Source organism: Paralichthys olivaceus, chromosome 6 (assembly GCF_024713975.1).
Source record: "Paralichthys olivaceus isolate ysfri-2021 chromosome 6, ASM2471397v2, whole genome shotgun sequence".
Classification (NCBI taxonomy): Eukaryota; Metazoa; Chordata; class Actinopteri; order Pleuronectiformes; family Paralichthyidae; genus Paralichthys; species Paralichthys olivaceus.
Window position 1 is genome coordinate 14,649,836 of NC_091098.1, and position 26,816 is coordinate 14,676,651.

General features: G+C 42.8%; 1 protein-coding gene across 6 annotated transcripts in view; it reads left to right on the top strand.

Moving 5' to 3' along the window:
• scn8aa (sodium channel, voltage gated, type VIII, alpha subunit a) overlaps positions 1-26,816 on the top strand; it is a 43,368-nt gene extending 16,552 nt beyond the window's left edge. For 4 of the 6 annotated variants that reach the window (XM_069526628.1, XM_069526629.1, XM_020089231.2 and 1 more), the window contains 18 exons: positions 1,395-1,601; positions 1,688-1,969; positions 3,563-3,877; positions 5,418-5,553; positions 5,791-6,029; positions 7,214-7,387; positions 7,475-7,831; positions 7,946-8,419; positions 8,976-9,093; positions 9,936-10,090; positions 10,607-10,780; positions 15,102-15,224; positions 19,335-19,619; positions 19,973-20,026; positions 20,287-20,424; positions 20,524-20,628; positions 20,746-21,016; positions 21,418-26,816. In XM_069526628.1, coding sequence (XP_069382729.1) covers positions 1,395-1,601; positions 1,688-1,969; positions 3,563-3,877; positions 5,418-5,553; positions 5,791-6,029; positions 7,214-7,387; positions 7,475-7,831; positions 7,946-8,419; positions 8,976-9,093; positions 9,936-10,090; positions 10,607-10,780; positions 15,102-15,224; positions 19,335-19,619; positions 19,973-20,026; positions 20,287-20,424; positions 20,524-20,628; positions 20,746-21,016; positions 21,418-22,577 — 4,767 coding nt within the window. In that variant the 3' untranslated portion in view covers positions 22,578-26,816. The remainder of the gene's footprint in view (positions 1-1,394; positions 1,602-1,687; positions 1,970-3,562; positions 3,878-5,417; positions 5,554-5,790; positions 6,030-7,213; positions 7,388-7,474; positions 7,832-7,945; positions 8,420-8,975; positions 9,094-9,935; positions 10,091-10,606; positions 10,781-15,101; positions 15,225-19,334; positions 19,620-19,972; positions 20,027-20,286; positions 20,425-20,523; positions 20,629-20,745; positions 21,017-21,417) is intronic. The other 2 variants (XM_069526632.1, XM_069526631.1) reach the window with 1 other exon arrangement.

Sequence of the window (26,816 nt, forward strand, 5' to 3'; positions counted from 1 at the left end):
TTAATTGATTATGAAAATAATAATTTGCTGCAGCTGCACTATATAGTGAAGACTATATAGACCATATATTGTTAAATTACAGTTAAATCTAATATAATGGTTTATACTGACTATAGGTGAGAGGTTGAGATAAAAAAGACGGTAGAATTCCTCTCTTCCACTGATTCACACAGTTGATATACATACTTTAACTCCACCTCTCACAAAAATGGAGGATGATTGTGCCTCTGTAGTCCTTGCCCACATCCATGTTTCCTCCTTTCACCCCCTTTGACTTTCCTTGCCTGCACTATGTGGCCTGGCTGCTGCCGCCCAGTCTGTGAGCCTGCTCCTACAGAAACTCCTCTGAAAAGATGGAGACACTCCTGCCTCCACATATGGAGGCCGAGTGGAAAGAAGGAAGTATGAAATATTAACAGCTCAGGATTACAGTACGGCCAATGAGGGAGATGAGACCTGATGGGAGCACCCCGGCTCATACTGCTATTTATGGTTCAATCTTAGAAATGCAGCTTCCAGCTCCAGAACGACAGGCTCTCACTGCTATTGTGTGTTGAATCATTTGAGAAATGATTGAAGTTGTGTTTAGGTTTTCATGTTCAGAAATGAAAATGAGATGGCTCAGTCTTTAGGATCCTGTCGTCCATACATTTATCCTCAGATTGTTTTTACCAGCCCACAAACTTCATGCAAAATGTGTGTGGGACTTTCTTTTCTTAATCCCAGGAAGTTCTTTGCTCTGCCCCCAGAAGACGTAACATATTTATTTAAATTTAGTTTGTATATCGTGATGCTAAAAACCTCTTAGATGCCTCAGTGAACAAAACAAAATGAGAGACCTGTCTCTTCACTTTTAGATTTATCAAAAGACCTGTATACCTGCTGTGTTTTTTTACACCAAGAGAGACAGTTTTCCTTAAGAGTGTTCTCATTTCTTCTGCTGGGCGTCTGTAACATCAGGTTCCTCACTTATCATCTACACTGGGGAAACATCCCAGCCCATAGAACATTTTTTGGCTGTGCACTGGCTGGTATAGTGTGCATATGAAAGTAGGTCAAAATGCATATCTCATGGCTCTCCCTGATGAACAACTCAACCTTGGGCTCATGCTGAGAATGTTAATGAGCGCAGGGAATGAAACAGGAAATAAGCGTTCAACTGAATCTACTGTCCAGTGGAGGCAACATTTATGCTGAGTTGATTTCTGATGCTCAGAAATGCCCCATGCCATTTTGCATGTCCTCTTGTCCCCAGCAACATTTGACTGTGTCTACATTTCTACACGTTTCTGATGAGTCATTGTGAGTGTGACAGGCGTTTCGGTCACATATCAGATGTCAATGGTGTCTCTGCTCTTCTCTTCCTCCTCCTTGGCTGCACGGCCTCCTAACAGACCCTGAGGGCGGCGGGGAAGACCTACATGATCTTCTTTGTGTTGGTGATCTTTGTGGGATCTTTCTACTTGGTGAATCTCATCCTGGCTGTGGTGGCCATGGCTTATGAGGAGCAGAACCAGGCCACCATGGAGGAGGCCCTGCAGAAGGAGGAGGAATTCAAGGCCATGCTGGAGCAGCTCAGGAAACAGCAGGAGGACGCCCAGGTCAGTCCTCTGCAGGGTGGAGGCTGCAATGATTCCTGAGCCATGTGATATCATTGCTGACTCTGTCCATGTGTTTGTCTTTGCAGACTGCTGCCATGGCAACTTCTGCAGGCACAGTGTCAGAGGATGCAGTAGAGGACGACGGAGGGGGGCATCTCTCGTGCAGCTCCTCTGAGATGTCGAAACTCAGCTCCAAGAGCGCCAAAGAGCGTCGCAACCGTAAGAAGAAATGGCGGCAGAAAGAGCAGGAGAAGGAGAAAGGCGACAGTGAGAAGTTTGTCAAGTCGGAGTCGGATGACGGCAGCAAGAGGAGCCGCTTCCGTTTCCCTGATAACCGGTTGGGTCGAAAGTCTTCCATTATGAACCAGGTAAGGAAAACATGTCTTTTTAAAATTTTCATTATTAATACAGCACCTTAAAAAAAATGCAGTTACTTATAAAACACAAATTACTAATTTTATACACAAACAATTTCAAATTACCACTTCTGAAACATGGTAAAGAGATTTTCTCGGTGCGGCTGAAAGTGTTGATAAATTACATTTAATAGGAACAGAAATTATTCACAGTAGCTGCATTGCTTCAGGAATAACATGTTGTTTTGCATTTTTCACAAATGAAACTCAGTAGAGTGCATACATCCCCTAAAGGCCTAACCATCCCATTATAAAACCACATTTAAATTCACAGCATCCAGATTTTTATTTGAATCTGCAACAAATCTCACTGACTCGTGGATATCAGTCTCCTGAGCAAACATATTTTTTCTATCTCACAATATTAAAGAAAGTGAAAAATGTATCCACCCCCTGATCCAGATCTGCACCAACATGTAATGGGGTCTCTCTTTGGGTCATGCATCACCCCTCCACAAAATTCCAAGGAAATCTTTTCTGTTGTATTTGCACAATCCTGCTCACAAACAAATATACAAACCAAGCAACAATCAAATGGACAGGGGCAAAAACAAAACCTCCTTGGTTGAGGTAATTGTATTTTCCTCCATGCAAAAATCTTGCATGCAAAAATATCAGAACCAGACCTGTGAGCTATATGTGTGTCTAGACATCATTAAAGATCCACATGAGGCTCAGTGATAAATATTTATATAAAATTCAAAAAGAGAGCAAACCAATCTATAACTTCAGAGCCACAGAATTAGACTTAAGGTTCTTCTTATCTCCATGAATAGAATATAGTGTCAGTGAATGATGCAGCTGCACAGGTATATTTCAGATTGAGAGTGCTGCTGCTGTACAATGTGGTGTTGCATGAGTACAGGAGAGCACATAGTGGCCAGAGATTTAGCAGCACATGTCCAGGTCCTGAATTATTCACAGTGATTACATGAATGTTTCAGAAGGAGCAATGCTGCTGCTTTGTTTAGGCCTCACCCGCACCTACAGTACACTGGCTCTTTTTGTATGTTTTGTATTCACCAAACAAGTTAACAAGGCATCCAGGCCTCATGCAACACAAGTGTGAAAACACAGATGTGACATAGATTTTGCTGACCGTTCTTCATCTGCACAGGCTGCTGTCATAAAATGTGATTTCAGTTGCATGGCCCTGTGTGCGGATATAATAATAATATTTGGATCAATAGGAGCGGCAGCACAGATTGATGTTGCCATGACTCATGTTTGTCTCCATGTTGTTTCAGCTGCCTGTATCCCTGTCCTGTGTGTGTACGACCTTGACAGTGTAGGATATCACTGACCTAATTATGTATGTCTGTCATGTTTGTTAAGTCACATGATTGCTCCAGCGGAATATGCCTCCCTGGGGGAAAGCGTCCTGGTTGCATTAAATTTCCCACAGATGTTGCGATTCATCGTGACCCCCAGAACTGATGACAAACAGTATAAAAATGATGGTGCAATCAATTGTAATTCACAAAACACCTTGGGCTGCATAAATGTCTCCTCTCCTCTCTTCCACTTCCTCCTCCTCATCTCCAGTCCCTACTCAGCATACCAGGCTCGCCTTTCCTGTCCCGCCACAACAGTAAGAGCAGCATCTTCAGTTTTAAGGGCCGCAGCAAGGACGTGGGTTCAGAGAACGAGTTTGCCGACGATGAGCACAGCACGGTCGAGGAGTGCGAGGAGCGCCGAGGCTCCCTGTTCAGCCCGTACCGACGGAACAGCTACAGCGGCTTCCATGGAAAGAGGAACAGCACGGTGGATTGCAATGGCGTGGTGTCGCTCATCGGCCCTGGGCCTGGTGGACGCCTTCTGCCTGAGGTGAAAATAGATAAGGCAGCTTCTGACGACAGTGTAAGGAAGTCAATGAGTAGACCTATCTAGGCATGGCCCCCCTCTCGTCCATTTCCTTTTCTTTCTGGCTCTCTATTCTCTACTCTGTCATCTTTGCAAGTTCGTATGTATCTCTTGGCTAAGCGCTCGCGCCCTCCCCCTCCCCCAGCCCCTGCAGTGTATGCTGCCCTCCGACAGTAGACAAAGGATGGAGAAATAATTACATTTTACAGTGATTATACTTAAGCCAACCCTTGCATTTCATAGGTTAGTGGAACTGGGTCTATCAATGACTTCCAGGCAATTTTGTTGTTTGATTTTGAACAGTGAATGTCAATGTTTTGAATATGTTCACACCAAATTGCACATTATTCAAAAACACAAGATCCTATTAGGCTTCCCCGTTTGATTTCGACACGTACATCAAACCCTTGTTTAATATTTAATTCACAACTTTATTTGTGGGATTTCATCAAGTTCCTGTTTCACACAGTCAAGTAATGAAAGACCGTTTTTGTTAGCAAACAGCATATAATGATGAGTTAACATGCTCCAGTGTGTTGATGTGTTCCTCCTCCAGGAATCCAGCTCCTCTGCTCGCCTGTGTGGGTAGATCTACAGTAGGAGGTGGATGAAGCAGAGGGGACCAGCACTGTAGAGCCACAGACATTTTAAATGCTTCCCTATTACACAGATAATAATCCAGGGCAGATACACAAGCAAAACCATCCTATCAGTGACTGATAATGATGATAATAATAATATAATTTATGAAACAAAGGAGGGCTGCTGTCCTTGTCTGTCTTTTCCTGTTTTCCAAACTCTCCCTGGTCAACATTAGTGAATTAGTCGTGTCTCATTCTAGTTAGCATGGTAGATTCAAACCCTAGATTACAACAAGCATGAAATAGACGAGTAGAACAATGGCTATGATGTTTGTTATTTCCTATCCTTCTCTTTGACTTGGAGCATGCTCGTGCATGACAACTGGATGGCTCTGAACTATCTGCCTCCATTACGATCTCTTTACAATGCTCTTGACTTGATGGTTGCAATATAAGTTGTGTGGTTTCAAAGTAGGAAGATACAGTAGCATCACTTTGCAAGTGACAGATTCAAATGGCCAGATTTGGGAGACATTTTGTAAAATAACCTAATGATTATATTGCAATGGCAGCAAAGCCTCCATTATTGCATGACAGGACTGAAAATGCATTCATGCAGAAGCAGTTCTCCTTGCACAGTGTCTCACAATCCATTTATTATTTAATCGGGATGAGCTAATTACATTCAAACACAATTAGGTCAAGTTGCCCTAGACCACTGCTCCCACTTTGGCTGAGACCTGCATGCATTTACAGCATACACACATCTTCCTTGAAACCAGCATTGAGGTAGAAAACAATAAAACTTTTGCCCCCTCTACCCAACCCCCCAAAAATCGGACTACTTTTTCCTGCCAATGCTGTTGTGCACTTCCCTCCGCCGGCCACCGGTGGTGAAGTGGGATGGTGTTCATGTCCTCTCCATGGGTGCTTGATTCTTCCTCTCCCCCTGACAGCCGACTACTGAGGTTGAGGTGAAGAAGAAGCTGTCGGGCTCCCTGATGGTGTCTGTGGACCAGCTCAATACCTCCTTTGGGCGGAAAGAGCGGGCCAACAGTGTCATGAGCGTCATTACCAACACACTAGTGGAGGGTACTGCCACTTTAACCCAGCTATTTAACCTGCTCTCTCATTATTCTTTAACTAGGGCTGCTTTCATTGGTTGATTAGTTTTGACATGAATTTCCTGCTTATCTGCTTTGCATATCGAACAGTACCAGATACATACAATGCATACAATTTTTTCTATTATTTGATACCATTGCATGCGGTATGCTGAAGCACGCCAGTATGTTTGGTTTTGATGTGTGGTCCGCGCTATGTCTTCAGAACTGGAGGAGTCTCAGCGCAAGTGTCCACCATGCTGGTATAAGTTTTCTAACACATTCCTGATCTGGGAGTGCTCCCCCAATTGGATTAAGATCAAGGAGATTGTGAACCTGATAGTCATGGACCCCTTCGTGGATTTAGCCATCACCATCTGCATCGTCCTCAACACCCTCTTCATGGCCATGGAGCACTACCCCATGACCCCCGACTTTGAGGACATGCTGTCTGTGGGCAATCTGGTGAGTGTTCTTTTATTTTTATCGGATTCAGTTGTAAAGTATTTCCTCTGCTTCTCCTCAGCAGCTCTTAGAGAGGCGCTATTTTGGGGCCGTAATTGGCGTGTTTTTCATTGCTGATTCAGAGTTGAAAGGGAGAAAAAAAAGACTTCCCAAACCCCCCTGCTGCTTTCCTGTATCCATGTGTTTCTCAATTCTTCACATACACATGTTCCCTTTCTTCTCCTTCTATCTGTCTTTCTCCATCTCCACTCTGGCGAAGTGGAGCTGATGTTTGCTTCAGTGGAACCGGCCTGGCTCTCTCCGCTGGTTGGCTGACGGGTGGGAGGCCTACATTAATATTTCATGGAGGCTGATCGATGAGCTGCTCTAAAATGGTGCCTGATTCGTGGCTCGGATAACTCAACCTGCACGTTTTCACTACAGACATTTTAAGGAAACTGAGTAAATCCGAGCCCTGGCACACTTTAGTGTCACAGATGTTGAAATATGTTGCGTCAGCGTCCCAAAACAAGATGCTACAGATGTGACAGCCACCCACTGTGTGTGTGTGTGTGTGTGTGTGTGTGTATGTGTAATCTAAGTATTGCCATTGTTGTAGGGACCGAAATCTGTTAACATATTATGGGAAGACATGTTTTAAGGTTATGGTTAGAGTTTGACTCTTTACAAAATTAATGTAAGTTAATGCAATATCTGCTGAAGTCATGGAGTAACGTGAGTGCGTGCAAGCGTGTATATTTACATATAGAGGGACAGAAATGTGTTATTTACCAGTCTTGCTCTAGGGTCATTTACCAGAAAACAAATCTTACATGTATGAGTGTATACATTAAGTGGGGTCTATGATTGAGGATAACACTCAGTAATTTATTAGAGCTGTTTGAGGCCACAGAAGTGCCATTTCATCCTTACTGAGTACAGAGCAGCTGTCATGCACACACACACACACACACACACACACACACACACACACACACACACACACACACACACACACACAGAGGACTGGATGTTATACATTAATATTAATTAGCATTTGGGATGTATTTACATATATAAATATGTAAATCTCCATCATTATGCTGCACATATATAATGAATAAATCAGTTAATGGATCAGGGAAAAAAATCTCAAACGTGATCTTTCACTCAAGTTCAAATCTGTTCTCTTTCCTCCTTACCAGGTTTTCACGGGGATCTTTGCAGGGGAGATGCTTTTCAAGCTGGTCGCTATGGATCCATATTACTACTTCCAGGAAGCCTGGAACTGTTTTGACGGTTTCATTGTGACGCTGAGTTTAGTGGAGCTGGCTCTGGCTGATGTCGAAGGCCTGTCAGTGCTGCGGTCCTTCCGATTGGTAAATACTCATATAACTTGTATAGTTAGCTTCCTAGCTGAGTTTGTATCCTAATCATATCCCATTTTTTCTTTCCACTAACTTTAGCTGAGAGTGTTTAAGCTGGCCAAGTCATGGCCCACCCTCAACATGCTGATCAAGATCATTGGTAACTCTGTGGGAGCCCTAGGGAACCTGACTCTGGTGCTGGCCATTATCGTCTTCATCTTTGCTGTGGTGGGCATGCAGCTGTTCGGGAAGAGCTACAAAGACTGTGTGTGTAAGATAGATGCTGACTGTGAGCTACCCCGCTGGCACATGAACGACTTCTTCCACTCCTTCCTGATCGTATTCCGGGTGCTGTGCGGCGAGTGGATCGAGACCATGTGGGACTGCATGGAAGTGGCGGGCCAGGGCATGTGCCTCATCGTCTTCATGATGGTCATGGTCATCGGCAACCTGGTGGTGAGTGTCCACATTGGGCCGACTGTTGGCTCCCCAACTACCTTTAAATAATTATATATTGTGGACAAAGACCTAATTGATATATAATTGATGATTTCTCATTCTGTGTCAAAGGTGTTGAACTTGTTCCTTGCCTTGCTGCTGAGCTCGTTCAGCGCTGACAACTTGGCTGCAACAGATGATGACGGCGAGCCCAACAACCTGCAGATTTCAGTCAAGCGCATCAAGAAAGGGATTGCGTGGATAAAAGTGAAGATGCGGATACTGATGGCCAGCCTGCTGAAGAAACCACCGATGGAGGACGAGCAGAAGCCTTTGGACGACATGTACGACAAGAAGCTGAACTGCATCGCTAATCACACCGGGGTGGACATAAACCGCGAATTGGACTATGCCAAGAACGGCAACGGCACCACCAGCGGTATAGGCAGCAGCGTGGGGAAGTACATGATCGACGAGGACCACATGTCTTTCATCCACAACCCGAATCTGACCGTCTGCGTGCCCATAGCTGCGGGAGAGTCAGACTTTGAGAACCTCAACACAGAGGACTTTAGTAGCGAGTCGGATAACGAGAACAGCAAAGAGGTCAGTCAGATGTATATTATCCACTTCCAACTTCAATAAACAATCAATGACCTTCAGCTTTTGTTGTTATAATCTTCAGCTACATGCAATGTCCTCACTCAGGAAAATACAACTATTTGCATGGCTGCTACTCTGGACTGCTCAGGCCCTAATATAATTCCATTACTCTATAGAGTCATCTTTAGAGTGGCTGGAGCAGGCAGACAACATGGATGAAATGGATATCTACTGATGTATGTCTCTTGATAAAATGCATTAAGAAAACTTTAAGGGCAGAGCATCTGCCATCTGATATTCCATTTCAGTGTTCATGAGGATGATATGTGATATTCAGGGTTGTTATGGTGCCCATTTCAATATGGAAAAAAAACTATCTGTGAGATCAAATAGTTCTTGAGTTACTTGAGACTGAGGAAACGCAAATTGGAGATAATGTGATGTTTACATTTCCTGTAAGGTCCAGAAGGCTTCATTAGTAATTCTTAGCAGTGCAATTAAACCAGAAATGTTTCTGAAACACTTGTGTGTGTGCGCTCTTATATCTGCATCTCTGCAGCTGGATGACACCAGCTCGTCAGAAGGCAGCACCATCGACATCAAGCCAGATGTGGAGGAGGTGGTGGTGGTGGAGCCGGTGGAGGAATACATGGAACCAGATGCGTGCTGGACAGACGGTGAGACCACTGCTACTGTTACACCCATTACCTCTACTCCTAAAAACAGAGACTCTCGCAATGGATGGTAACAGAGAGGGAGAGAGCGAAAAAGAGAAAGACCTTTGTCACAGATGCAGCTGAATGCTACAAAATAAATGTCAGGGTTGCCATTAGAGCCCGGTGTAGTCAAAATCATGAGCTAAGGTCACATTGTTGTTGCTTATGTTCAAGGAAGTTCTTTGATAGTTCTTTGATATAATTGACAGACAGAGAGGCACCAAACTCTTTTGCGTACTACGCCAGTGGCAAGACGTACGGACACAACGTGATTTATAGAGAGTGACAGCAAATTCTAGCCTTTCATTGATGTGCTGTTGGAATATGCATCAAGAATATGCAGAATATGCATCAAGTCTACTTTAAACTCTTCTGCATAAGACATCAGCTGCTGCTTGAGTTCTCCTTTCACCAGCTTCCAGAAAACTTCCATCACACATTGTTAACCTCTAAACCTACTTGTTGGTTGGTCCCAGATTTTTATGTTCTTTAATCCGGGTAACTTTTGTCTTTGATGAGCATAGTGGCCACATTTTTTAGTCCTATTATATCATTGGTAAAGGGTGGTTTCCATTAACAGGACAGCCTTATTGTTTCAGTATGCCCCTGGAATATTTATATTAAAATAAAAGTAGAAATTGTTGATAGTAGTACCCTTAGGGGACGTTTTTCAGTTTGAAGCTGCTTTATGCCTCTGCCATGGCCCTCCATTCCCCTAATAAACCCAAATTGAAATAATTTTTATTTGGATCTGTACCTTATCGCACTCATAAATATCTTTCTCTTCTCCTGTGTGTCTGCAGCTTGCGTGGCAAAGTATAAGTGCTGTGATGTTGATATCACTATGGGCTGGGGGAAGCTCTGGTGGTTCCTGAGAAAAACCTGCTACCTGATTGTCGAGCACAACTGGTTTGAAACCCTCATCATCTTCATGATCCTCCTCAGCAGTGGCGCCCTGGTAAGCAGGCCTGCGTTAGTGCTCGCACCCCCTTAAGAACACAACACATGGAGCCGATAGAATCCAAACTGGACAAAGATTGTATAAAAATGACTCATTGAAAATAAAGAAAGAGAGACCAGTGAGTGTTTGTGGCAGTGAAGAGCTGTTCAGTGGGTGGTGCAGTCAGTTTGGTTGCTCAGACCCAGAACTGCTTGGTGGGGGAGGGGCGTCTGTGATTAATGGACCCAACATTTATCAAACATGGGATCTGTTTCAGGAGATTGAGTGAGGCCTTATTTTTAATCATGTCAAATAAGAGCAAAGACTGCTGCACATCCACATTTACTCTGGACTCATCTGAAATATATCGCACACAACAGATTTGTCTCTCTTGTAGCTCATAATTTGTTTTCAGCCCTGAGTGAGCCGTGGAACTGTACACAGTTTCATTAGCAGAATTATAAATCATCAGGTGTAATATTTCTTTCGCTGCCGTCACCGTGGCTGACAGCAGTTGTTCCTGTTTCTCCACAGGCCTTTGAGGACGTTTACATCGAGCAGAGAAAGACCATCCGGATCATTCTGGAGTACGCCGACAGGGTTTTCACCTACATCTTCATCCTGGAGATGTTGCTGAAGTGGGTCGCCTATGGGTTTGTCAAGTACTTCACCAACGCCTGGTGCTGGCTGGACTTCTTTATTGTGGATGTAAGTACAGCTCCTGCTTCCTCAATGTAGCAGACTTAGAGTGATGTAGACTATAGAGCAGAAGAGCGGTCACTTGGTCCTCAACCACACCCTATTAAAAATATATTTATTTATATCATTCATTCAATTGAACAGTGATGCTAATGTTAATTTCTACATATGCAGATACAGGCTTTGATGTTGCTAAAGGTGCATGTAGCTGTTGCCCTATTGTTGTGTGTAGGGTGTGGTTAGGTTATAAACTGAATACCTGCTTCATGGCGTGCGTTAGGTGAGAGGGCATGTTGTGCACATGTTTACTCATGCTATAAGGACAGTGTCTTACATGACTGCACTACAGTCTGTCCATTTGAAATACACACATGCCTGTGTCACCTTTTACGTCTCCATCAAGCAACAATCCCTCTTTATACTTGGCTGATCCCTCTGAGATGCTTGAATATGAACAATAATTGTTTGCTTGTGAATCTAAACAAGATTATTGATTATTGACAAGCATGAAACCGCTCAGTCTGTTTCCATATAAGTAAGAAAAAAATAATCTGCTTTGTAAAACTTTTTTCTGCCGGGAAGAAAATTGAAATACACAATTATTTTAGCATGAACGTCACTAAAAATGAGAATGAGCGTCTAACAATAGACGATAAATATTTCAACCATATTCAAGTTTCTCTCAGAGCGGTGGGACGTTTCACAGATGTGTCTCTGTAAAGCTGTCTTTACCTGTGTCTTTGACCTGTACAATGTTTGATATGTGCCTTTGTCCTCTCACTCTATGTGTGGACTTCTCTGCTCCTTGTGTCAGTCAAGTTTGAAAGAGCAGAACAGGGATAATTCTTCATTCTATTCTTTTGAAACTGAAACATATATTGTGTTACCACCATTGAAGCTAATTTTAATATTAGGGGGGTGGATTTTAGTGAGATTCTAATGTGAGGAAGGGAGGGGATCATTCCCCTGGCTAGAAACTCACATTATTTGAATATGACATAATTAGAGGAAGAATATCCCTGACTTCTGACTTTTTCCTTGAACTAACCACCTCTCCGCAGTGCCCACCACCTCTGCCAATAACCGTGAATGGACTCCTATCAATGGCCAGAGGTTGCCATGTTGATTCATAATGAGCTCCTGTGACCCAGACCCCCCCCCCCCCCCCCCCCCCCCCCCCCCCTTGCAGCAAACACACATTTACACACCACAGATTGCATGCACAAAGGTTTTAAAATCTTGCATTTTGATCATTGCATTAATACATCACAATTTCTATGGCTTCAAATCACACATACTCTACCCTAAAGGAACAGAACACAGTATGATTTAAAGTTGGACATATACACACACAGAGCTTGTGGCGATAACAATCATACCACACTGGTATGATTCTGGTTATTGCCATGGTAGACTCCCTCCATATGTACGTGTTGATCTCAAGCCTGAAACTTCGGACAGAGCAGAGCACTACATCTCAAACAAAGAGCTACGTCCCTCCCTGTCCCTCTGTCCCTTCTCTCCTTATCCTCCTCTCGTACCCTCTTGAAAGTGTAACCTCAGGAATGTGGTGATATTGTGCTTGCTGAGATGTAATGATGGTGGGTGACAGGCGGCCAGCGGTAAGTTTGGTCTTCACTAGCACTCCCCCTTCGGACAACAAACAACTTGTGCTTGATGAGTCTGGTTTGTGTTGTACCTCTGCCGTCCTGTGTTGTGGGGTCAAACCATTGCCATGGACTCAGAAAAGGGGAGGGCGGACACCATCATTAAACCGGCCTGTATTTTTCTGAGTGTGGATGTGCCTGACTCTCTGTTTGAGTGTGTTCCTCCTCATTTTTCCTTGTGTTATATCTTTCTGACATCCATTTGATTTGTGTCTTCCTGATTTTCATTATAATGATGTTTTTATATTGTGTTATAAATTGCCTAAATGTCAGGGGCAAGAAATGTAAAGTTAGAGAGTTAAGTGTTATACTTTCCAGCTGGAGAAACGCAATTTACAAAGCAAAGATGTGTATTTTCAAAAATTTCTTGCACTGTAGCAATAAGAATCACTATGTATCTTAAATGGGCTTTTAAAGTAATGACAACATAGTCAGGATAGGTGAGGGTAGATGTCATACTCCATTCATCTTTGTTTTTCACTCAGATTATTATCATTGTTTTGTTGTGTTTTTCCCTTTGTTTTTAGTTTGTTTTATTTCTGTGAGGTTCTGGTTTGTGCTGTCGTCATCATGGGATCACAGCCCCAGATGTCATTGGCCTTGCCTTGCAGAGCTCTGTGAGAAGGACGCTGAGGCGCTAAGGCCGCTACTGCACAGCTGGCCCAGCAGGGGGGCCGGAGGCCAGGCACCCCAAAAAGGGGGGCTCTCCAAGGGGTCAGGCTGAAGGTGACAATAACCCCAAACACTGTAGTGTAGCTCAAGGCAAAATCTTTATTTGACTGTCTACCTGCCAGTACAGTTATTCAAGGGGCGATGTTATTGATTTAAATAGGGACTTTGTGCCAAAGAGTAAGTACATGGAGGAATCTTGGCAGAATCTAAATAAAAACCCAGAGGACATCCGGGACCTGACATTTGAACACTGTCCAACATATAATAAGAAGTCTGAATCTATATTGCCACCTTTCCCGCTGCTCTTTTTATACTTTTGATGGATTCCTGTCCTAAGTGCCTGAAATGTTAAACTAATGGTGATAATGGCATCAGTAAAATGAAGATTTTGCCTGTTACAATCCTCCCTCCGTGACTTTGGTAAGCTTTGGATGTTGTGTACTTCTTGCGGTGAGTTTGACCGGTTGGTGTCGGTGGCTGGTTGGAGGTGCTTTCACATGTGTTCACTGTTGATATTTCTCCCTATTTGTAAGGAACTGGTATTCCTCCTGTTTCAGTCCCTCCAGCATCCAGACTGAGAAAATTACAGTCAGGAAAAAAAAGGGGGAACAAAATCCCTGAGGATGAAATACTCCTGTGATTGTGCACTTTGACAAATTATTTCTATTCACCTGAATTCATAAGACTCACACAAATGCATTTTTTCACTTCGAACACCCTGCATTCAGCCAAAGCATACTTCTTTACAAATCTTGTCTGTGCTGCTGACCGCTGCCGCCTCACATCAACACATCAAAGAACATTATAGTGCAGCTTACTGACCACACTCCACATCGTCCATTTCCTTCTCTGGTAATGATGCAATACATATGTGTTCATCTTAGACCAGCTCCATGGACCAGACATATGGGGGAATAACTCAGGCCAATATGCCGAATTTGGCAAATTATTATTACGGTGATAAAAGCCCTGTATGTTAACAGTGGCACTGAGAATGGGTGTGTGTCAAGTTTTGTGCAACAATAACTCCATTGGAGGATTTAGTGACTGTTTTAACTTATGATAACACACCATGAAGTGTTCTTTGGCTGCAGAAATATCCTCGGTGGCTGCTGCGGGACGTGAGAGGAGCTGCACCAGTTTCTTTGAGGTTGTGTTATTGTCAACTGTCGTTAACTGTGTGTAACTCGACTGTACACTGTGTATTTTTGTCCTTTCAGTGCTATCCAGTGCTAATAACTATATCCGGTCTCCCCTTTAACCTCCACCCTGTTTCTTGTGTGTGGTTCATGTGACTGTGGCTCTCCTATTCGATGCAAAATGTTGTTTGACAAGTTTGATTTGATGTCTGATGAGACAGAAAAATGGCAAAATGACATACCTGTACATGTTTACTTGTATTCTTTCTCTTAGGTTCCGTTAGTTTGTCTGTCTTAAATTATATGGGATTTTATGCCTCAGCCCGAGAGCGACATGGAGAGACAATGTTAGAGGGGCAAGGGTAAGGCTCTCAAGTCTGTTGGGTTTTTACCAGGGTAACCTCTCTCCTTCCCTTCCCCCCAACTCCTCTTCCTCTCCCAGTCCCTTCGCTTGTATCTTTACTAAATCATGTAGCACTCTTCTCTGCCTAATTTACCCTCTATTTGAATCTTATGTCTCTATCTCCTCTCTTTCTCTCTCAACCACAAATTCTTTTGCAGGTACAAAGGACTTTTCACATCTCGTCAGCTGCCCCAAAATAACAGACAAACAATCCCTATGGCCTACTGCTACTAAAAAATACTACGCACATAAAACCTATACTAAACATTGACCTTTTCTCTCAGTGTATATACATGTATAAATGCAATATTATACATGCATATACGTGCATAGATTTATGTGTGTATGTCAAGCAACTCTCCACGTATGCCAGGGCCGTCTCTCTTCCCTAGTGAATATTCTCACTTCTAACAGTTTGGAACCTCTTTTGCTTCTCTGTTTTTGTGTAGGTGTCTATAGTCAGCCTTGTAGCTAATGCGCTGGGCTACTCCGATCTAGGGCCCATTAAATCACTCAGGACACTAAGGGCCTTGAGACCCCTCAGAGCCTTGTCACGTTTTGAAGGGATGAGGGTAAGATCCAAAGCTAAGCAGCTGATCCTTCCGCATGCCCATTCAACAGTTTAAAGCATGCTAGAACTGATCTGAAAACAAACTAAGAGGATAAAAAAAGGAAACTCCATAATATTGGGGGATTGTTTTTAAAACAAGGAAATGAAAAGCCAAAAAGTCACTTTTCCATGCGCAATCCTGTACCATGCCTTTCTGTTAGAGCCAAAGAACAAGTCATGATGCAGCTGGGAGACAGAGTAAAGTAACAGTGAAGTAATATTGCCAGCAGAATAACACGCATTTCAATTGAATTTCTTAAACAAACCAAAACATACAAAATGATTTGTTTCATTATAATAAAGAAAAAATGACACAAACAGAAATATCTTTCACAAAGCTGCCTCATCACACAAGTGACAAACCAGAAGTTACCTCATCTTACTTTGTTTCCTCCTGATTGGACAAAGTGAATGTGAAATTGGTGAACGCTGACCAGACTTACATGCCATCTCATGTAGAGCATCCAAACCAACAATTAGATCTTCATTTGGCCTGATTTTCAACCACTGCTACCAATTGAGAACCCCCCCCCCCCCCCCCCCCTCCCCTCCTGCTCCCATAACACCCCCACCCCCACCCCCTCTGCTCCCATAACGACCTAACCCCCTCCCAGCTCACACCACCCCTCAATACATTTGGGCATCGAGAACAACCAGCAGGAACCGGGGGGAGTTTGCGAGATTGCCACCAAAACCTCTGCCCGACCATGTCACACCAAAAGCTGTGCATGCAAGGCGGCTGCCAAACAACAGCTCGGAGGAACCTGTCTTATTTATCACAGTAACCTCTGGTTGCTTCAGCCGTCTGCTCCTAAAACACGTACATCTGATTGGCTGTCCCTGTGAATGGTGGTAGCGATAGGTTGCACCTGGTTGTTGTCACCCGTAGTCCCTCCTGTCTCTCTCTCTCTTCTTCTCTCTGTCTCATTCTCTTTTACCTCTCACTGCTCTTGGACCCTTCTCCTCCTCCTCTTCACCTCAGACTGTCCCCACCTCTCCTCAGCCCCACATGTGCAGCACTGTGCAGCACCCACCCCTCCTCCTCCTCCCCCTCCTCCTCCCCCGCAACCCCCTTATCCCTCCACTATACTCACTCCACCTCGACCCGGTTCGGCTGGGCCGGACCGCTGGAGGGTCACCACACTCTCTCCTGCTTGTCCAGGATCTTTCTGCATCAGGGACTGAGACAGAAACCACACACTCTCTGTGCTGTGGCTTTGGGAGGAAAGTATTTGTTAAGTTTCTGCCAGTGTTGACGCCATCCTGATCTGATAACAGTCCCAACTGGTTGCAGATTATTACTGTAAATTTATTCCTGAACATTGTCCATATGAAATACCCCAGTTCATTGTTATTGCAGGCAGAAGCTTAGCAAATATGCCAGGCTGCCATTTCACACAAGGCATTACTGCTGTCATGTCATGGCACCACATACTGTAGCACATACAGCAGGCCCTGGCTTCCTGTTGCCTTCCAGTGACTCTGGGAAGCAACAATGGGCCCAAGTTAAGCTCTGACTCTGAGCAGGGTCTGGGTGGGTGGTGGCCCATAGGTTGACTGGCACTACTGCGTTAGGACAACACTCTCAACCCTAAATAGAAAATGTGTCGCTTCACTTTAGCACGTCCCAAAAATGACAGACCAGCAGAGGAAGGAGAATATGTGTAATCATCTAGTGGGTGGATTGATTGTAAAAAAATGAAATCTTTAAATTGGATTCACAGTGAAGACTTGTTCATACCACATATCCAGTGACTAAAATGTGATGCTGTTGCGAATGAGCAGACATCAGTACTTTTAGGCCCTGGATAGGCTTTATGGATGTTGTCATGAATGTTTCAATTAATCTTTTAGGGTTTATTGTTAATTTCAGAAAGGGAAATAGACCTGTCAGTGAGATGATGTCATTTTTGGGGTTGGAAGTCATGGCACATTTGCTTCAATAAAGTGTAAATATATGAAATACCTATTTCCCCTATGAATGACCTCATTCACTGGGTGTATGAGGTGAGGGTGGCCCAGTAATGAAAAGGGAAACAAACAAATGTTCATCAATTGAGTTACCGTTTTGTTTTGAACTGAAAACGGGAAAAAAAATTGAGGTCAAAGCAACAAATAAATGAACAAGGAAGAACATGAATGGAGAGATGACACTTTATGAAAGAGATTCTGGAGAGTTAGAATGATGAGAAGTTAAAAAGTCCCCGCTGGTTGAGTCTTTCGCATCGCAGAGGTCAACACAACTCAACAGCACCGAGCGGGCGGCGCAGCTTCAGTGGAAACATTGCACTGCTTAACATGCAATGAATATGGGCTGTTCTGACTTTGTACTTTGCTCTCTTTCTCTTAATGCTGCTTTGTAATCTGGGTCCTATACTTTTTTGCGAGCAATGCATTGTACAGGAATGAAACCATGTCTGGCCAACGTAGCTCCAATTTCAGAAAACCTCCTCCTTCCTGACGAACCTACTGAAGCTTAAGTTCCACCCAAAGATTTGAAAATCAGCCATTATCTCTTTAGCCGCTATCTCTCTATCCACACATTTCTCTATTCATTTATTTATTGATTTGAGCGGATCTTGAGATCGCACAATGCCATGTAACACGCATGTAATACAACTGCCGATGCACATTATGCATTTTTGAAAGCCATTTTCCCTCTTTCTGAGAATGCATTCCACTCAGCCTGGCCTAATTCCTTTTTTTAAAACAGAATTTTTTTTAAAGCAGTTCAATTGTACCTCAGATTGTGCAAAGAGTCATTCTCTCAGCGAGTGCGATGGCAACATGACGTGGGAAGGATGTAAATTATATTTGAAAATTACCACTAAATTATTTCCTCTCAGCATTTTACGCGTTTTCAAGGCGTTATTTTAACAGCGGCCCTCACTGTGCGCGACATGAGAAATGAATCATTGAACGCTCAACACCAGTCAGGTTGTGCACATGCTGAGAGAATCCTGCTCTAGAGCTCCTCCCTGTCTGTGTGTAATGAGGAGGGAATATGGCTCCACAAAACAAGTCTGCCAAAGACATGCATGCTCAGCTGTCTGCCTGAGAGCTGCTGGTCGGCCTGCCTAACACTGGTACTGAGCGGTTCACTATGTGCTGAGCTTATTACTGGCAATGATTAATCTATGGGAAACCAGATTGGGACGATAGACAGGACTAGATTTTGGGGTGGTCGTGGGAATTATAGCTTCTTTTTTTTTTAAACTGCTGTAGTGTGATATTGTTTAATGTGGGATAGTTATGGAAAAGGGTCAGTAAGATTAAGAATATTGACTGTCTAAGGTTGGGGTGGACACTTCATACTGGTATGGCAAACACTGACGATCAACGTTTTACTTTTGAATGCTGTAAGCTTTTATAAACACATACATAAGAAACACACACACATTAGTTTTATACAAACCGATTTGTGAGTCCCTTGGATAGATAAAGCCTTAGAGACACTTCCCAATGGGAGTTGTGTGTATCTGTGTGTGTGTCTGTACATGCAAACATTTGCACCCACACCATGAAAGAAATATGAACAATGAAATATGCTGTTAAGTGTACAATTTGTAGGCTACACTTATACACACTACGTGAACTCACAATGGCTGTTATCTCTTTTTTTCTTCTTCGTTATAGCAACTCTTATTCATTCTCTAAAATACTGTATTAATTTAATACCTCTCACTACACGAGAATGACATTTACATCGCCCGTAAAACGTATGACATACCAAACTACCATGTGCACTCGAGTATCCCTTAAGCATCTCCAGCCACATGCTTCAACAGATGAAATCTCAGAGTCACACCAGTGCTGCTCTAATTAGACCTATACAGCACTCCCTCCCATTAATGCCCCACACTTCACTATACATCACAGTGGCGTGCAGGGCAACACAAAACTATAATAGAGCTGCTTAATGCCACATGTGAGAAATGGCTCGATAGTACATCAGAGTACAGAGTGTAACACCATAACAATATGTAGTGTCTTTTATGGGAGGGGTTGAATGAGAAGCTGTTGTTTCCTGGTTCTCACACTGTCATATCCTGTCTCCCCTGGTCTGGTCTAGGTGGTAGTCAACGCCTTGGTGGGTGCCATCCCTTCCATTATGAATGTGTTGCTGGTTTGCCTCATCTTTTGGCTGATTTTCAGTATCATGGGGGTCAACCTGTTTGCGGGCAAGTACTACTACTGTTTCAATCAGACGTCAGAGGAATACTTTCCAGTTGACGTGGTCAACAACAAGACGCAGTGTGAGGCCCTCATTCACCAAAACTTTAGTGAGGTCAGGTGGAAGAACGTCAAGATCAACTTTGACAATGTGGGCGCCGGCTACCTCGCCCTGCTGCAAGTGGTGAGAGTGTCACTCCTCCTCTCCTCTTATTACTCCATTTATTTGTTTCACTTGCTTCCTTCTCTCATTTCCAAAGCACTTAAAATTTTTCTTTTGCTTCAAATTCCATTTACCTTCACAGTACTCCGAAGCTTTCTATCGTCCATAGTTATTGTTTATAGATGTATGTTTCTCCACGCCCTTTTCCCCATCCACTTATGTCTTTCCATGAACAAGCTCTACCACAGGACATGCATCAGTTTCGGTTTGAGTTTGATTATTCTTTGATTTCTATTAAGAATTTTCCTGGTATTATTATTACTATTGTTATTTTGTTTCTACAAATGTATTTAATTATGTTTCTCTTTTGAAAGGCCACGTTCAAAGGCTGGATGGACATTATGTACGCGGCTGTGGATTCCAGAGAGGTATCGTCATTGCTTCTTCAATAAATATTTTAATACTCACTGGCTATCTCAGAATATGTCCGATTGTTAGTGAGAAGTTCTTAAAGGAATAGCTCAGAGTAATAGGGAATAATGCTTATCGTGCAAATTTTCTTGCTGAGATTTATTTGGACGATTTCAGTTCACAACCAGCTTATGGCAAGCAAATAAAAATGTGTGTCCCAAAACATGAGACTATTTCTGAGTAACACATTAACTTTAACATGGTCTCTCCCTCTCAGGTGGAAGACCAACCAAACTATGAAGTCAACATCTACATGTACATCTACTTTGTGGTTTTCATCATATTCGGCTCCTTCTTCACCCTGAACCTCTTTATTGGTGTGATCATTGACAACTTCAACCAGCAAAAGAAAAAGATAAGAACCGTTCGGTTGCTAATCTCATATTTTGTTCCCAGGGTTTCTTCTTGAAAGTGTAGAATATGATTGTAACCAAATCTCTGTTTATCCCTTTACTTTGGAGGTCAGGACATCTTCATGACAGAGGAACAGAAAAAGTACTACAACGCCATGAAAAAACTGGGGTCCAAAAAGCCACAAAAGCCTATTCCTCGACCACAGGTATGCTGTTTGCTTGGGGTTCCAACTTCTGTGTTCCCTGTTCAGATTATCCAACATATTGGTTGAAACCTCCATAAATCTTGTGTTCATCTCTCTTTGTGTCCTCTCACCTCACAGAACAAGATCCAGGGAATGGTGTTTGACTTTGTGACGCAGCAGGTTTTCGACATCTCAATCATGATACTGATCTGCCTCAACATGGTGACCATGATGGTGGAAACAGATGATCAATCGGACGAAACGGAGAACGTCCTCTATTGGGTCAACTTCATCTTCATCGTAGTCTTCACCACAGAGTTCCTACTTAAGCTCTTTGCCCTTCGCCACTATTACTTCACTAATGGCTGGAATATTTTTGATGTGGTGGTGGTCATCCTGTCTATCGTTGGTGAGTGACAGAGGTAGAAGAAGCGAAGCAGATCCCACATGGCAAAATTTTGCCCACACTGTCATTTAGCCCACATACAGCATGGAATGATGGCACTTGGGCAGTTCGCTCCTTTTTGCCAGTTCTGTGCCACAACCAAAGTTGCAAAGGTGACCCGAATTTTGGCCATATTCATCATTTACCACATGGGTCCCTTTTGGTTCACATCCAGATTACACCTTGCCAAAAGCACTGCATGTTTCCTAAAATAGGCCCACATTTGTTTTGGGATATTTGGGCTCACATCCATTTTGTCACAAGAAGGGCTGCCTGCATCATTGCCTGAAGTGGGAGTCACTTGAATACTATGTCCTATGTGTCTGTATTATTCTGATTGTTTTCTCCTTGTTTCTTTCCCTCAGGTATGTTCTTGGCTGACATCATTGAGAAGTACTTTGTGTCACCAACTCTATTTAGGGTGATCAGGCTGGCTCGTATCGGTCGTATCCTCCGTCTGATTAAAGGAGCTAAGGGCATTCGGACATTGCTCTTTGCTTTGATGATGTCGCTGCCAGCCCTGTTCAACATTGGCTTACTGCTCTTCCTGGTCATGTTCATCTTCTCCATCTTCGGCATGTCTAACTTTGGCTACGTGAAGCACGGAGCGGGCATTGACGACCTGTACAACTTTGAAACCTTTGGAAACAGCATGATTATTCTGTTTATGATTACTACATCGGCTGGATGGGACGGCTTGCTACTGCCAATCCTCAACTACCCACCAGACTGCAACCCCAAGTTGGAGAACCCTGGGACATCTGTGAAGGGGGACTGTGGTAATCCCTCAGTGGGAATCTTCTTTTTTGTCATGTACATCATCATTTCTTTCCTGATTGTGGTCAACATGTACATTGCCATCATCTTGGAGAACTTCAGTGTCGCTACAGAAGAAAGTGCTGATCCACTCAGTGAGGACGACTTTGAGACCTTCTACGAGATCTGGGAGAAGTTTGACCCAACTGCCTCTCAATTCATCACTTTTGCCAAGCTGTCTGACTTTGCAGACGCATTGGAGCATCCACTTCGCGTGCCAAAGCCCAACACTATAGAACTAATTGCCATGGACATGCCCATGGTGAGTGGCGACCGCATTCACTGCCTGGACATCCTGTTTGCCTTCACAAAGCGTGTGCTGGGTGACAGTGGTGAGTTGGACATGCTGAGACAGCAGATGGAAGAGCGTTTTGTGGCAGCCAACCCCTCCAAGGTGTCGTATGAACCCATCACCACCACCCTGCGCCGCAAACAGGAAGATGTCTCTGCCAGAATTATCCAGAACGCCTACCGTGCTCACCTCATCAGGCGCGGCATCATCTTCAAGCGCCACACTTTTACTAACAATAAGCTTGAAAATGGTGGGACCAACCAGGAGAAGAAGGAGAGCACACCATCGACAGCCTCTCTCCCCTCTTACGACAGTGTGACCAAACCTGACAAGGAGAAGCAGGATGAAAACAAGGAGGAGTGGGCCAGGAAAGAGAAGGACAAAAACCAAAAAGATGAGTGGGAATCCAAGTGTTAGGGTTTAGTGACTCTTAAAATCCAATAAAACACAGCGAGATGAGACTCTGAGCCCAAACCCAACAAATGTAGAAAAGTGATCATTTGCAAGTAAGAAAAAAACAAAACAACAAAACCATATAAAAAAATGTTTACAGACTCAAACACTACTGAGACAATGGGGTTTCTTATGTCATCAGAGACAGATGAACCAAACGCAATCAGTTTACTGTGGAACTTTTGCTGTGTAGTGACCAAGTTCATAAAAAATGAGGGACAAAAACACAAAAATGAAAAAACAGTGACTGAGAAAGTGTGCTTTGCCAATGACACACATTTCTTTGGGGACCAACTGCCAAGGCACAGAAATCTCTGCAAGATGATTGGAGAAATGCAAAATCCCTGCCACCACCATGAGTGGAACCCCCCCCAGCAAGGCTCTTTAATGCTATGGGACTGGATCACACAGATCCTACTAGAACTGTGTTAGCAGTCTACAGGAGGGTCTGTAACACTGAGTTTACCATCTTTATCAAAGAAGAAAACAATAATCAACCAAGCAAGTTTAGCTAGGAAGGAAACACTTGCGAGGGAGGGGGAAACCCAGAACTGCAGACAAAGATTTTTTTGTTGTTTGTTTGTGCTGAGTATACTTGCATCTTTACATTATTTGAGCAGCAAAAAAAGAGATAACATTTAGCCCATGTCACTAGTCTTTTCATCTCCTCTTTGTTATACTGACACTGAAAAAGACATTCTTTATATGGGCTTTCACACTGACCGGGTAGGGGTCATTAGTCATTGTTTTGACTTGGGCTGAAGGAGACTTGCTCAGACCGAGTTCCAGATAAATAATAATTATTGTGCTCGTTCAATGCATAGAAATGACTTGCATGAAGGCATGTTTTGATCAGGAATCATGCATGAGTAATCATAGTCCACAAGACACTAATTCTCAGACCACTGCTGTGGCTTGACTATAAGTTTGAGGCTGTCCACTGGGAAGAACGATAAAGGGAAAAATGAAGATTATAATAATGATATAGAGAATATTTGGGGGAATGATATTCGTATGATCCCGCCCTTCACTACTTTTGTTTTTCAACAGACCTTAGTCTTTTTTAATTCAGCCCTTCATGAAAATTTCAGGTGAATGAAAGACGTAAGTTCCTCAGAGACAACACTGCAAACGGATAAACCAACAACACAAAATAGAAAGGTTTTTTTGCTGCTCTGAATGTGAATAGTTTAGAAAGCGTGTGGAGTGTATGAGTGTTAGGAAGCAGAGTATCTACATATGGAATATATATGCACAGATTTGGAGGGTCGCATCTGAGGTCCTGAACCAAATCAGGGGCTTGCATCTTTTCTTGTTTTTTTACATCCATCCTATACAGTCACTTTCCTTACTTTCCTCTGGTCCTTGTTGCGGCAATGAGAGCAGGTGATGTTTCACGCCAAGGAATCTGTATCTGGCACCAGTAAAGGTCTGGTGCACTCAATAGATAGATTATCTACTGCTGTAGTTCCTGGAGAAGGGACAGAAATATTCTATTTCATTATTTTGCTTTGTTTTGATATTTATTTTGTTTTGAGCTAGTGGAAGAACAGAAAACCACATTGAGATGCATTAGGCTGTACTTTAGCAGATTAATTTCCTTACAGTTCCTCTTTTCTACTCCATCAGATCCATATCAGAATTTCCCAGCGAGCGATGTCTTTTAAGGTAGTGCATTTCGGACAATTTGAGTTGCCAGCTTTAGAGAAAAAAAAAGCCTTGAAGTCCTTCTCTGATGTCCTTGTGCTACAATCATTCTCAGAAAAGGCTTTTGATCAGTGAGAGTGACACTGACCATCTGAAACAGCTAAGAATTATCACAAGGACATGCCTCCTCGTGCCTAGCATGTATAAAAGGTGGATCGCCATGAAGGGCTTGTGGTTTTGTCCGCAGAATCAAATGGATTTTGTCTGATGTAACAGGGAGGTGAGCAGGTGAGAAATAACACAATATGAACGTGGACCAATAAACAGGCGGAGCCCCTCCCTTCAGGGTTTTAGACTGACTGCCATGAGAACAGGAGAGAAACGCAAGCGCAGAAGAAGAAGAGAATAGTGCTTTGGTCTGAGTCAGAGTGCTGAAAGTCCCATTTCTGTCAGTGTATCATTGTGCTTTTGTGGGACCTCTTAAACACTGTGTGGTGTTGGACCCCGGCTCGCACCATCTTTTCACGTACGTGCAGGCTTTTAAAACACTATCACCTGCTTCAAAAAAGAATTAGCCAGAGATGAAGGTAGAAACCCTAACACTCGCCGAGATTAAACATCAGCAGGCCTCACATCGACGCAGCTATGTTGTACAATAAGCTTTGTGGGTGTTTTTCATTAAAAAAACAAAACACACAAAAAACTGAGGCTCTGTCAAGTGGTTGACAAGACACAACTGCCTCCATGCGTGTTCCTGCCATTTCTTTTTTCTACACAGGAGTGATGGTCCTATTTATAAATGGATGACTGGATATAAATCTAGCATCCATCGTTGCACCACTGATGCTATTTGGTGTGCTTAACACTGCCTGTACCAGAAAACCCTGTCTGTAACAATAACTGAGGTCTGTTTACAATATGAGGTCTCCGAATCAGTTTGGCTGCTGCACACTGAAACCAAATACATTCCCAATGAGAACCACATGAGGCGTGAGTAATGTCATCCAATTTATCCATGTTCATCTTGGATGTAATGTTTTAGAATGATACATTCACACTTGAAAAAAAAGATGAAAAAAAACCAAACAAAAAAAGGACAAAAAAATAAAAGAAAACACAAAAAGATATATATGTACAGTGCAGGCTATGATGTAAATGGCACAATCGCTGAAAAAGAACGAACTTTTTGAGAGAAACTATAAATATTGTATTATATTCTTTTATTTTATCGGCATGCTTTGTTGTGTTTTTTTGTAAATATGGAAATTTTAAAAATGTTACTACTAATAATCAAAAAATGAATAATAACAATAATATAGAATGGCTTCCAGCTATGCCCTTTGTCACATTTGTTACCTTTTGGATTTTTTGAGACACTTTTCACTTTGTTGACGGAAATTGAATGATATATAGATATTATATAATACAAAAGATATATACATGTATACATATATGTCTATATGTATATACATAAAACAGAAGAACACTGTTTGTCACATTTGATTTATGTGCAACACGTTCAATGGATGTCTAAAACTGGTTGTTTCCAGCACCCTTCTATGTTGGGAAAATAGCTCATGTGCTATGTTACTGGAGCTGCTTGCCATGGATTGTAGCCTGATCATGATGAAAGGATAATGTTACCAGCACATTTCTCACTTAGTGTCATATTTCTCACCTTCACTGAATATAGCGGACACGCCCACAGTCATGGACACACGCACACACACGACTATCCAACTTAACCAGTGGTCTCTTCCAAGACAATGTCAGCTGGTGCGACTGCCACCCCCACCCCCCACCCCCCCCTCCCATAAACACACACACACATCAGTGCCATTACAACTCAACATGCATACAGTCGTGTACTTGCTTCTCATCCTCACATTTCTTTTAATGAATAGTTTGTTTCTAGTGTTCCACTCAATGGCATGTGCCTTTTTTCTGCTTTTTCTGCGAATTTGGATGTCGATGCCACACAGGGAAAAAAAACAACAACAAAAAAAACAGCAAAAAAATAAAGAAACAAACAAAAAAGGAACACAAAAACATGTTTCCAAACTGTGGAGGGTGGGGGTTTGAGGATGAGCACAACATTAATCAGGGATGTCGAGTCAGAAATACTGCCAGAGGATCATCCAGACACCCCACTTCATCTTAATATTCAACAGTGTGTGATGTTAACAGAAAACTCAAAAATGTCCTGTTCTTAGTGCTTTGTGTGTCACCCACTTGGCTTGTGAAAAAGCAGCTTGCCTTCTATATTTCTGTTTTATTTCTTTCCATCTGAAATTTATTTTTGTATCAATATTTGTTTATAGGACTCATTCTTTTTTTTTAAGCATGGTTTATTATGGGCGTTTTTTCTTTTTCGCTGAAAAATTAAAAAGTGCTTTTCAAACTGTTGTTATCATTTGACACCTTGACAGAGGATATACAGTACAATATGATGGTGTGTTGCACAACCACTTGGACTCTTGGTAAGAATATATGAAAGATTGTCTTCATTTGAGCACGAACCTTTTTATTACCAATAAAGCAGCCTTCCAGTTACAA